Consider the following 13,661-nt stretch of genomic DNA (forward strand, 5'->3'; position numbering starts at 1 on the left):
GCCATAGAATCATAGCACCCTTATGGCCGGGGGGGGGGGGGAAAGGGTCAGACAGGCTGGTCCCCATGCCAGAACCCACCACAAACTCAGAATGGGATGCCCGACTATGAGAGATCGCAGAAGCACCTCAGATAGCCTATGAATTTAGACAACATTCGCTGAGGGCAGAACATACAGCAGGGGTGGGTTCATCAGAGCCGGCTGGCTCAACCGGACCAAGGGGCCAACTTGGAGCGGAAGCTGCAGCCAGTTGACCGCTTGGCGGTGGAGCGGAGCATCCTGAGGAAAGACCTCTTCTCCCCCAGGGTGATAAGGACTATCCAGGCCGCCCGCAGGCCCTCCACAGAGCGCATCTATGGCTCCACGTGGCGGGCCTTTGACTCTTGGTGCAACTCCCGGGGGTTCAACCCCATCCAGGCTACGGTGCCTCAGGTTCCGGACTCCTCCAGGCGGGCCTGGATAGAGGGGTAGCTCCTAACACAATTAGGAGACAGGTCTCAGCCATCTCATCAGTTCTCCTGTGTGGCAGAAATCAGAGCCTGACACACCACCCCATGGTCAGGCAATTCCTTAAGGGGGCCTCCAACCTCAGACCACCTACGGTACACAGGTACCCTTCCTGGGATTTACACAGGGTATTGGACGCTCTAACGGGCGCCCCATTTGAGCCATTACAAACAGTTTCCCTTAAGTTCCTGACCCTGAAGGTGGCTTTCCTGGTGGCCATCACTTCCGCCAGGCGGATATCCGAACTGCAGGCGCTGTCCACCAGGGAGGATCTCTGTGTCTTCCACCAAGATAGGGTGGTGTTACGGCGGGATCCATCCTTCATTCCCAAGGTGTGCTCCTGCTTCCATCGAGCCCAGGAACTGATTTTGCCCAACTTCTGTCCAGACCCTTCTCACCCATTGGAGAGGAAGTGGCACACTCTGGACGTTAGGAGGGCTCTGAGGATTACCTCAGGAGAACCAGGCCAAACAGGAAATCCGAAGCCCTGTTTGTCTCCTTCCAACCAGGATCCCTGGGTAATAAGGTAACTTCCACCACTATCGGCAGGTGGCTGCGAACCTGCATTGCCACTGCTTACCAATCGCAGGGGTTACAGACACCAAATCATATCACAGCCCACTCCACACGGAGTGCAGCCACATCCACGGCCTGGGCCACACAAGCATCCCTGGCCGAAATCTGCAGGGCAGCCACGTGGGCTTCCCCCTCTCCCTTTGTTAGGAACTATAAGTTGGACTCCTTTGCCTCGGCAGAGGCCTCGTTCGGCCGCAGGGTGTTGCAGGCGGTTCACAGGGCAGGACCCGTGCCTCAACAGGCCTGAGTGGGGGACATATGGCCTCAGGGATCTCCCTCCCTAGGGACGTGCAGGCTTTGGTACGTCCCATTCTGGATACTCCTCCCCCCTCACTATGGAGAAAGGGCGTTGGTACTTACCTGATACGCCTCTTCTCATAGTGGGGGGAGGAGTATCCAGTCCCTCCCTGACTATGCTTGTACAACTAAGTGTTATGTTCATTGTTTATATTGTTATTTAATTATTGATGTTGAAGACAATAAAAGCAAAAAAACTGAATCAAGAGTCTGGAGCGAATGATGCAACGAGTCGGAGAGAGCTCTTCGTCATAAAACTGGGCAGGCTCACTTCCAGGGGGCGGAGCCCAAAGAGCTTATCTGACTCAAACCAATCACGAGAGGATAAGGTCAACCCATTCTGGATACTCCTCCCCCCACTATGAGAAGAGGCGTATCAGGTAAGTACCAACGCCCTTTTTCATATACTGAGTAATAAATAATGTGGTCTTCTGGAAAAGTGCTTGATCTTAAACCATCTAAATTTGCAGATGCCTAATATGTTGTATTTCATCTTTTACTGTGTAGAGCTTTTCCATATTCATACCTCTTACATTTTATATTCTTGCTATAATTTTTGCACGCCATACTCTTCCTGTATGGCAACAATAACTAGACATCCCAAAAGTTTTAATTCAACCACTTATAAACACAAATAATACTTCAAAAGGCTTTCAGCTCTTGCTCAGTAGCATGGTGAGTGCCACCCAACTTGAGGGCCCATCATCTGGTGCTATGTTGTCAGTCATTTCTCTTTGTAAAAATACAAGAATGGCATACACAATAAGTCATGGCTTTCTCCCATGCAGTATGAATTGATGTTTTTGCACTTAAGTAATCGTCTTCCTCCAGCATCTTTGTATATTGCTGCTGCCCATTATAGGTGTCTGTTTAGTTTGGCTGAGTAGATGGGATGACCTTTATTTCTAGGGTGAGCCTGGTAACAATATATACAATTAGCATGGATTCCATATTACCCAGTGAAAAGATTCTGATTGTTGGCTTAGTGACATATAATTCTTCTGTGTGAAAGCTATATGCAGATATTGTGTTTCCCCCAAAATAAGACAGGGTCTTATTTTTTACCCACAAAATATGGCTTGGGCCTTATTCCGAGAGGAGGGTTTATTGTTTTGGGGCTGCCGGGCGGCTGCTCTCTTGCGAAGGGGCTCCTAAAGAGCCGGGCATAGCCTCATGGGCGAATGGCTGTGTTGCACTGTTGCAGCAGCACAACACAACAGCCATGAAGCGACTACGCTCATGAGCAGCCACCGGGAAGACCCCCTTTACAGCCGGGCACAGTGCCATTCACTGACCTAGGGGTATTGCCAAGCCGCGTGAGCGCCTGTTTGCCGCCGCCTGGCTCCCATGGCTTCGTGCTGGAGAGGGGGGGTTGTGCGAGTGGCTGCTCCGCTCTCGCGCCTCCCAGCCTCACGATGCCCTGGCCGAGCTCTCCCTGCAGAACCAGGGCACCTCCGCTGCGGCCACTGCCATCCCAGCATGGCTTTTTTGACAGCTTCCAAACCAAGTTTTCCAGCAATGGCTGCTCTGGGCATATGCTCTGTGGTTGTACGCTTTGCCGGCAGCTGGCCCACAACCATAGAATGTACGCCCAGAGCGGCGAACACAATTGTTCACCCCTGAGGCTGTGCCCGCTCTTTGGGAGCCCGCTTGCAAGAGAGCAGCCGCCCGGCAACTCCCCTCTTTAGCTGGGCACAGCGCTGCTCACCAACCTAGCGGTATCCCAAAGGCACCAAGCAACATGATCACCTTTGCCTCACCCCCGGTTCCCACGGCTTGGCACCTCCGGGATACCACTAGGTTGGTGAGCAGCGCTCTGCCTGGACAGAGGTGGGGGGTTGTCCGGGGGGCTTATTTACAGGGGAAGGCTTATATTTTTGCCCACCAGAAAAATGTGGCATGGCCTTATTATGAGAACATGTCGTATTTTCGGGGAAACACGGTGGTCCTCAACTTATAATCACAATTGAACACAGACGTTTGATTATACAATGTTGCCATCAAAATCACATATGGTCAGATTCAATTTTATGATCATTTTTATGATGGTTATTAAGCAAATTGCCATAGTAAAGTGCATAACACTGTTATTAAATGTATCATATGGTTGTAAGTCTGAAATGTATAAAACCCTAAGGGATTTAAGCAAGGTAAGGAAACAGATCCCTGTGCTATACTTCTCCCAACATCAGAATTTAGAGTATCATTGTTTTTCACCCAGTTCATAAATTTCCTTAATAGACTGGAGTTTCTACTAAGAGTTGCCTGATACCGAAATAGGAAGAAGATTTACTGGTTTTAACAAAATCCCACTCTTTTATGGGAGTGGTAGCTTAATTAAAGTGATAGTGATGAGACACATGAGGACCTATTTTAGTATCAATTAACAGGACCTGCATTTTGCAAGGATTCCAGCAACTTTTCTCCTGCAAATATACAATGCAAAGCTCTTTGATAATACAAGTAGAATGTTCAAGTACACTTAGTACCAGAAATAACAGATTTAGATTCTCAAATGGAGCTCAGCTAAGATTGACCTTTACTTGATCACAAACACACATTTTTAAAATTCATGTTTTAAGAACTTTTGTTAAGAGCCTAGATCTCATTAAATTCTGAATTGTGTCTGTCACTGTTAATGTTTCTTAATAGTTCATTCTCTTGACCAATAAATTTTGTGAGGAAGTTCTTACTGTCATTGTTTATAAGATTTCCTCTCCTTTGCTGTATTCTCCTGCTGCTTTAAAGTTATATCTATGAACAAGACATTTATAAAACCCTGGTATCTTGGCAGTAGATTGTAAGAGAGGTGCAGCAAGGTAAAAAGTGAGATATGCCTGTGCTATGCTTCTCCCACTTCCATCTCTGACCAGTTATAAGTGTTAGCTGCAAAATGAAAAGCTATTTCCAAATGTAAAGATAACACCTAGATACCCACGTTTGCTTTTGCAAAAGGGATGGAAGCCTACAACAAAGACATGAAGGAGCAGCAGAAAGGCAAATCATTGAGACTGAAAAAATAGCGAGTGAAGGAAAAAGCAAAGGGAATGAAATGGTGAAGACATATAGGCAGTCCTCTACTTAAGAACAATTCATTGGTCGTTCAAAGTTACAGCTGCTTGGCAGCTGACAGCTGCAGTGTCAGTGTGATCTCCTTTTGCAACCTTCTGACAAGCAAAATCAATGGGGAAGCCAGATTCATTTAACTGTATTACTATAACTTAACAACTGCAGCAGTTCACTTATCAACTGTAGCAATGAAGATTGTTAAATGGGGCAAACTTATTAAACTTAGTAAGCTTAGACAAAACACAAAAGTGTCTCAATTAGCAACAGAAATGTTCGGCTCAATTGGCATCATACATTGAGGACTACCTGTACACTGTTGGAAACTAAAGAAATGAAGTGGCAAGATATTAGGGGAGAAGAAGGAAGAGGGGAGAGGACAAATTGGAGAAGGGGTGTCAAACTCAATTTTATTGAGGGCTGCATCAGGGCTTGGGTTGACCTCAGATGCTGGGTGGGTGTGGCTGACTAGTGCAGGCCGGATCAGACTACATTGCGGGCCAAATCTAGCATGCAGCAGAGGTGGTATTCATCTGGTTCACACAGGTTTGCACAAACTGGTGGTGTCCATTTCCCCAAGGTCGGAGAACTGGTAGCAGTGGCCGGTGGCCATGCCCTTGAACTGGTCCCCTGGCCTGTCCCTGCTCGCTCACCCCAGCTGCCCGGTCGCCACTTGCTCACCCCGCCTGCTCAACGCTTGCCCCACCCATCTGAGCCCTATATATGCCTTCGCCACACGGGCCAGCCTCCACATGGCCCAGCCCACAGCTATGCGCTTCACCAGTCGCTTCTGCACCTTGCCCGCTCTGCTCAGCTCACCAGAGCTAAGTAAGCACCACTGGATCAGGGGATGGGGCCCCAGGGATGTGCCATGCCCTGAGGCCCCTGAGTTGCCAACCTCTCGCTGCCTTCCGGCAGGCCTGGGACTATTGACTTCATGAACGAGGTCCAGCCCCACCCAGATTGAGTGTATGGTGTGTTGTTTTTAAATTGTTTCTCTTTTTCTATTTTTAACGCTTTATTTTAATCTTGTTTTTGTAAGCCGCCCGGAGTCCTACGGGATTGGGCGGCATATAAATTTATTAAAAGTTAAGTTAAGCCTGCCTAGGCTGCGAATGCGTCATTCCCCGGCTCTGGTTTTGCCCCAAAACCACTGCCCTCTTGCTCCGCTCTCCCTAGGTCTTAGTGCTGCTTCCTCCCCCCCCCCGCCTCTTTCAACAGCTTACCTTCCGTGGTGGCTGGTCAAGAGTCTGGAAGGCAAGCTGAAACCCCCAGTCAGCAGCTGCTGCTGGGAAGCAGCAGGCTGGCAAAGAAGCCTCTCACCGCCACCTTTTTGAGAGCCAGCTGGGAGGCTTCTTTGCCAGTCAGCTGCTTCCTGCAGGCCGCCAAAAAATCCTCCAGTCAGCAAAAAAGCTGTTGCTGTCACCGCCATGTTCTTTGTGCAGGTGCAACCCTTGGAAATGTGAAGAACATGATGGCAATGGCAGCAGCTTTTTCGCTGACTGGAAGATTTTTTGACGGCCTGCAGGAAGCGGAGGAGGCTTGGAAGCTTCTTTGCCTGCCAGCCGCTTCCCCCAGACAGCTAAAGATAAGCCAAGGGAAAGAGCCCATTTAGAATAAGTGGATCTTGATTGGAGAAAGAACTGCTACTTGCTGAATAAACATAGTTTAGGTTCAATTGCTACATTGAAAAGAAATAGAAAGCTACTGCCTTTTATCAATTGCTATACTTACTTGAGTATAAACAGTTCCTTTCTACACAAAACTTTTACCTATGATTGTGGTTGCTTTGAAACTTTTTTTTCAAAAGAAAATTGCATTAGTACTTTGTCCAGAGAGTCTCAGTAGTATGTCTCCAGTTACATGATGGTTGTATATCTGAAACAGCACACACACACACACATTTGCCAATATAACAAGACAATTTTGAGTGACACTCATGGGTGGCTATATTGCTGATGAATCAAATGTGATTAGATATTTTCTATGAACACCGTAATATTGTGTTTCTTCCTGCTATATGCTAAATCAATTCTAAGCATTAAGCCACATTCATGTAATGCTAGATGATGAGTAAACTAGCCAGTTATTATTTTTTTATTAGTTATCATTTTGGGTGATATTTTCTCCAATTTTGCCAGCTATTATATATATTAAGTAATTTTTTAAAAAAAATAATGGTTGGGAGTTTTTTTAGCTTGTATTTCTTAATTTAGTATTTTATGCAGTGCTTTTTTCAGTTAATAGGTAAGGATTTTAAGGGTTGTTATTTTAATTTACATTTATACTTTTTCAGTTTAAGCTTTATTATATATAGATACATAATCTTTGTAATATTTAAAGAAAACAGAAAGCAAAATGTCTGATTTATTTCACTTACATTAGAGAGGATTTGATATACTTTAGCAATGAAATTTGGTATCTAATCCTGTGAAAACTGAGCACATAAATTTGACAGACAGCATGGATGCAGGCCAGAACTTACTATTAAATTCTCTTCAGGTCATAATGGTATCTATCCCGGAATACTATGAAGGCAAGAATGTCCTCCTCACTGGTGCTACCGGTTTCATGGGAAAAGTTCTTCTAGAAAAGCTACTACGATCGTGTCCAAAGATAAAGGCAATATATGTTTTGGTGAGATATAAATCAGGAAAGACATCTCAAGAAAGAGTAGAAGAAATGATCACCTGCAAGGTATGATTTCAGAAGACATGTTTAGTAAAAATGTTTAGGATTTTTGAAGTGTGTTTTGCCTAAAAATGAGGGAATACATATGTTGGAGTAATGTTTTACTACATGACTGTATAGTAACATTTTTTATCATTAACATAAACCTACAAAAGGTTGAGTTTATCTAGAAGCTATCTTGCTTTCTTGCCAAAACTTTTGTCATTCTTGAATGTCAAACATTTCTTTTTAACCTACTGGTGTCAGACTATGAACACATTCTGGTGGAGGAGAGGCAATATGCAGAAACAGTGAATAAATGATTCACTGTTCCTGCAGAAAAATCTCCATGAAGATCTGAAAACACAAGGACATGTCAAAGATGGAAAGACAGAGGTGGGTGATCAAAGAAGAATACATATAGGATTCCTGAAAAATGTCAGGAAGTTACAAATTCAGAATGAGTTGAGCTTGAATGTGAAAACAATAAAAGACTTATTTATATGTCTTCAAATAAATGGAGAAACAATATAAGATGTTTAGTAGTTATAGCAAAAGAGTAGCATAACAAAGAAAAGATAGAACTACTCTTCTCCTGTTTGACTTACTCAGTGATGAGGATATGTGATATACCATACTAGTAGAGATTAGACAACCATTTGTCTGAAATAGTATGGAGCAGGAGGTTGGACTAGAAGAGCTCCACGTCCCTTCCAACTGTTATTCTGTTAAATGTGAAATACTGACTGAAGAAGTGTGAGTTGAACTTGAGAAGATAATAGTGTGGATTCCTACTGACTTTACATGAAATCAGACTTTCAGTAACATTGTATGATAGTGAAGAAACTTGTTGATGGTCTGGATTGAATTTCTTTCATTTGAGAAGTCTGGTGACTACCAAATGACAGAGAATGTTTCTCTATTCCCCCCACCCTCCAAAAAAAGAAGAAGAAGAAGAAAAAGAGAAAGAAAGATCCAGGGAATTCAGATCAATCTGACAAAGCCTAGGAAGATTCTGGAACAGATTGTAAAAGCTTGTAAAGCGCCTTGAAAACAATAGAGCTATTATCAGCATAATTTTGTCAAAAACAAGTCTTGCCAAACTAATCTTAACTCATTAGTAGAAGATATAAATATTATTCATGTAAGGTACTTTACTTTAGCAAAGGATTTAACTAAGTAAGCTAAAACATTCTATCAATATAGTTAAATTTGGGCTGGTCAATATACCTAATGCATTAGGTGGCTTGAAATGATACTAAAATAATGCTTATCAGTGGCTTTTTATTGGTCTAAAATGAATTCAGTGTCACAGGAGTCTGGAGCTAGAAATTTTCAAATTTGTTATTAATGATTTGAATGTACCCCTAATTAAAGCATTACAGGGTTATTAAAAAAGGAGTTATGAATGATTTAAGTGAAAAGGTGGAAAAACATTTTGTAAAATTTGCCAATGGTACTAAATTTTACACTTCTATATTCAACAAAATCTGAAGTGATCTTAACAGGATATTAGACAATTTAACTGAAAATTCAATTTTCCATGAGCACTGCTCTGGAGAGTCCAAGCGTGGGTTAAATACATCCAATCTGCCCAGCACTGAATTGAAACTTTAAGCCATGCCTCTGGTGCTAACCATCCTCAGTTTTTTTTCAATTCAGTATGCCCAGTGGACGCACTTAGAGTTTCTCTTCATCCCTACAGATTGCTTGGACTCTCCTATTTGAATTATATATCTTTTTCTTCAGTTTGGTGAGCAGGCTTGGTGAGCAAATTTGTGTCCTTCCCCTTTAATTGGCAAGAAGATCACATTTCAGGGGTGTCCTGGACTCTCCCGGGCGCCGCAGGGCTACAGGGAGCTGTTGAGAGAGGCGCATTGGTCGGAGTGCCGACTCCAGCGTGATTGAAGCAGTCCTGCTGCAATCAGGCTCCCCGCTGAGGTCTCTGCTGCCGTCGTCCACACTTCTTAAGGGAGCCAGAGTTTGGCGCGGGGCTTCAGGGCTTGCAGCAAGTTCCGGATGCCATTTTGGTTGCCTCACTGTCGTAGTGGCCATTTTGAGGAGGTCAGAAGTTCCAGCTGCCATTTTATTTGTTCCTTTCGGTTTCTCGAGCACATTGCCACAGCTGCCTGGTCGCCTGGCTCTCTGCAGGTCGCCGTGTGAGACTCTTTGTCCAATTTATCGTCGGATTGTCTCTCTTTATTCCTTTTGTCTTGCATTCAGCAGGGGTGCGGCAAGGAAATTGTGGTTTCCCTGGGTCACTCTCCAGCTCTCTCTCTGACCTGCGTGGTGCTGGGAGCAGTTAGAGCTCGTGCCAGAAATATACCCTGGCTGGAATTGCGATCAGTTGCCTTTTGTGTGTCTCTTCAGAGCGCTTTGGCCTGCTGACTGTAACTGTGAAGATGATCAGTGGAGATTTATTCCCTGCCTGTAGCAGTTAATTCCCAGCCCTTCAGCCATGGCAGATCAGATTCCTGGGAATTCAGAGCAGCCAGGACCCTCCTCCAGGGTATTTTCCAGACAGGCTGGCAAGGCTGCCCGGGAGGCTATCAGGGGGACCAAGTCCTATTCTAGACCAGGGTCTAAGCAGGATTCAGGCTCAGCTAAGGATGCCCTCCATTGGTAGAAGACTTTAGAGAAGCAGTTTTCCAAGGCCCAATAGTCTCCTGTTGGTCTCCTAGGGAGCCCTCTCTGGAAGCCCAGCCCAATCAGGAGCATCCTATTTCTGAGAGTGAGGATGATGAGCAGGAGTTTTCTCCCACTGCTTCCCTTGCCATGGCAGGTTTTCCTGGACCCTCAAAGGTAGACCAGGCCGACATCTTCGCTTGCCCTTTGAGGAAGAGCCAGCCCCTGTTGGCCCTCTAGCGCCCCAGCAGCCGGTCACACAACCCCCTTCCGGGGTTAGGCCTGTGGAGAATCAGGGTCCCAACCTCTCAGCAGAGATGCAAGATGTCATAACCAGGGCCATTTCCCAGGGGATAGAGGAGGGCATGCTGCAGCGGGCCAAATGCCCGCGCAAGTCCCGGCTTCTGCTGTCCCAAGAGGCGTCCGTGGCCCATCCACCTCAGTCTCCCCATTGTTCCCTAGCCAGTGAGGATTCCGACTGGGAGGACTAAGTTCTCGGGGGACTAAGGATCTGCCTCCGACAAACCCGCCTTTACTGGTTTGTTTAAGCTTGTCAATTTCAAGACTATTTTGAGCAAGGCTAAGACCTCACCCATTTGGGTTCCACAGACCCCCCCAGCTCAGACAGCTCCTGACCTCCAGACCTTTCCGAAGGGCTCTTTGAAGAGCCGGTGCAGGTACAAGAGATCGTGCCTGTTCCCAAATTATTTCTTAATGTTGTGCAGAAACAATGGGCACAACGGGTACCTTTGCTACACTAGCAGTAATGATGAAAAGTTGTACACGGTGGATTCAAGTCTAGAGGACCTGTTAAAATTACCACCTGTAGACCCTCTTGTGGCAGCACTTACCTCCTCTCCTGTGCTCCCACCTTATCTCCTGGAGGCATCCAACGTCACCACACGTCGCCTTTTATGGTTCAGACACTGGAACGTGGACATACGGTCCAAGTGGAAGCTTGCTTCTGCCCACTTTAAAGGGGATAAGCTTTTCGGGGAGGTTCTGGATCCGGTCCTTGTGGAAAACACAAGGCCATTGGTCGCTAAGAAATCTGACAGGAAGAGTTCTAACTCCTAATGGAGGCAGCCCTTTCGGAACACAGCCCTCCACCAGCTCCGGTTCCTTCCATTGTCCCTACTCTCAGCACACCAACAGGTCCCAGGACCGTCCGCCCTTTCATGACAGGCGTCGCCAACAGAATTTTTCCAAATGCCCCTTTTGAGGGGGGTCTGGTTCCAGGCCTTTCAGGAGATATAAGTGACTACCAACGGACGGCTCCCATAGGAGGGTGTCTCCAGCTGTTCCACCCCCAATGGGAGCAGATCACGTCGGACCAGTGGGTCCTGCAAACAATTTGCATGGGTCTAACCTTAGAATTCCTTTCCCCTCCCTGCGCCACTTCATTCATTTCCCGACCCCCTCGTGTCCCGTCAAGAGGGATTTCATGGAACAGGAGATCCTTCATCTCAGGGACATAGAACCTGTTCCGTCAGATCAGGAAGGGACAGGGTTCTATTCCATTCTATTCCTAGTCCCAAAGAATTCCGGGGGGTGGAGGGGAAGCTCGACCTAAAGAAGCTAAACTATCATATAGCGTACAGGAGGTTCAAGATGCAATCCCTTCAGTCAATCCTGGGCTGCATCAGGCCAGGGGACATGTTAACCTCCAGAGATCTCAAAGAGGCCTACCTCCACGTCCCCATTTGTAAAGCTCACCACAGGTTCCTGAGATTCTGTTACGCAGGCCACCACTACCAGTAAAGGGCCTTGCCGTTCGACCTGTCATCATCCCCCAGAACATTCACAAAGGTTCTCGCAGCGGTGGCGACCTTTCTCTGATCCCATCCAGTGCAACTTCACTGCTACCTGGACAATGTCCTTATTCAGTCATTGTCGCACCAGCAAGTGACGCAAGACCTGCATTACACGATGAGGATCCTGCAAGACCATGGCTTCTCCATTAACTTTGAAAAATGTCATCTACAACCGACAACCAGACTGCAGCACTCGACTCCATGGACTGACAGGTATTTTTGTTGCCAGAACGAGTGGCGAGTCTCAAGGAACGGGTCCTGGTGCAGCAATCCTCTCACGCCAAGGTTGTGTAGTTGTCCCAGCTCTTAGGGAAAATGATATCCTGCCTCTCCATCGTGCCTTGGGCGAGGCTTCATTCTCGGCCTCTACAGTGGTTCCTTCTACCTTACCAGAGGGCCAATGAAAGGAGCTCCATGGCGTTGGTGCAGGTCTTCCCAAATGTAGGTCATTCACTCAGGCGGTGGTTGTCTCCCGCCCTAGCAAAAGGCCCTCCTTTCAAAGAGCCGGACTGTCTCAACATCACAACGGATGCCAGTCTTTATGGCTGGGGAGCCCACCTCCACAACAAGATTGCACTGGTCAGGTCGTCTCCAGCCGAGGCAACGCTCAGCATCAATTGGCTGGAGTTGAAAGCGGTGAGGTTAGCTCTTGTTTACTTCCTTGACAACATCCGAGATTACGTGATGGTACTTACAATGTTGCGACAAAGGCGCACATAAACCACCAGGGGAGCATGCATTCCAGTTTTCTGATGGCAGAGGCCGAGTCCCTGGGAAGCTGGGCGGAGCAGAACCTACGCTTAATACAGGCAGAACCCACATTCGGAGTAAGCAACATCCAGGCGGATTGGTTGAGCAGAGCCACAGTCGACCACTCGGAGTGGCGACTACAACCGGACCTGTTCCACCACCTGTCTCGGAGGTTCAGCCGCCTGCTGGTCGATCTATTCGCCACCCCGGAGGACACACACTTTCCCAGGTTCTTTGCCAGGTTCCACACTCCACAAGCTGAAGGAGTCAATGCCCTTCACTGCCTGTGGCTGTCGGGTCTGCTGTATGCATTTCCGGCATTGCCTCTTCTTCCCAGAGTCATACAGACTCTGTCGGAGGGAGCGGACGTCCTGCTCATAGCCCCATTCTGGCCCAGAAGAACCTGGAGTCGCCGACCTGGCGAATCTCACCGTCAATCCTCCTTGGCGGATTCCCCACCACTAGTACTCTCTCAGCCAGGGGGCGCTTCAACATCTGGAGCCCCAGTGGCTACAACTAGTCATCTGGCATTTGAGAGGGACCTCCTGAACAGGGGCAGTCTCTCCCCCAAGGTCATCCACGCCATTCAGGCATCCAGACGGCCCTCCACAGCCAGGATCTATGACACTACCTGGAGGTCGTTTGACACCTAGTGTGCATCTCATGGCGTGATGGCAACCTCTGCTGCTGTTCCACAAATATTGGACTATTTGCAAGATGGATTAGACAAAGGCCTGGTGCCTAACACACTCAGGCGTCAGGTGGCCGCGTTATCCACGATACGTGCCCTAGATGAGCACTCATCCCTTGGACGTCATCCCACTATCCATAGTTTCCTGAGAGGGGCAACCAACCTGAGGTCCCCAGTAGTCCAGAGATACTCGTCATGGGACCTCAACATAGTCTTATGGGCCCTGATTGGCCCACCATTCGAACTGCTTCGTACCACCAGCCTTAAGCATTTGACATTTAAAACCGCCTTTTTGATTGCCATCACTTCTGTATGGATTCAAGTCTAGAGGACCTGTTAAAATTACCAGAGTTGGCAGCCCTGTCAGTTCGCAAGGACTTGCACTTGATACAACCGGACAGTGTGGTCCTCCAGCTGGACCTGTCATTCATTCCTAAGATCAACTCCTGGTTCCACCGGGCCCAGGACATCATTCTCCCAGATTTTTGTCCACATTCCAAACACCCTAAGGAGAAAAGATGGCACATGCTCGATGTCCGTAGAACGTTCCGCAAGTACATCAACCGCAGAACTGTGCTCCGGCATTCTGAATCACTTTTCATTTCAACCTGCATCTCAAGGCTGCAAAGTTTCCTCATCTACCATTGGACGGTGGCTGCGGGCAT

General features: G+C 47.1%; 1 protein-coding gene across 2 annotated transcripts in view; it reads left to right on the forward strand.

The window, feature by feature from the left end:
- The window catches only part of FAR1 (fatty acyl-CoA reductase 1), a 60,948-nt gene that overhangs the window by 17,974 nt on the left and 29,313 nt on the right, over positions 1–13,661 (forward strand). For both annotated transcript variants that reach the window (XM_032223727.1, XM_032223737.1), the window contains exon 2: positions 6,949–7,143. In XM_032223727.1, the coding sequence (XP_032079618.1) occupies positions 6,955–7,143 (189 nt within the window). In that variant the 5' untranslated portion in view covers positions 6,949–6,954. The remainder of the gene's footprint in view (positions 1–6,948; positions 7,144–13,661) is intronic.

This window comes from Thamnophis elegans, chromosome 1 (genome assembly GCF_009769535.1).
Source record: "Thamnophis elegans isolate rThaEle1 chromosome 1, rThaEle1.pri, whole genome shotgun sequence".
Taxonomy (NCBI): Eukaryota; Metazoa; Chordata; class Lepidosauria; order Squamata; family Colubridae; genus Thamnophis; species Thamnophis elegans.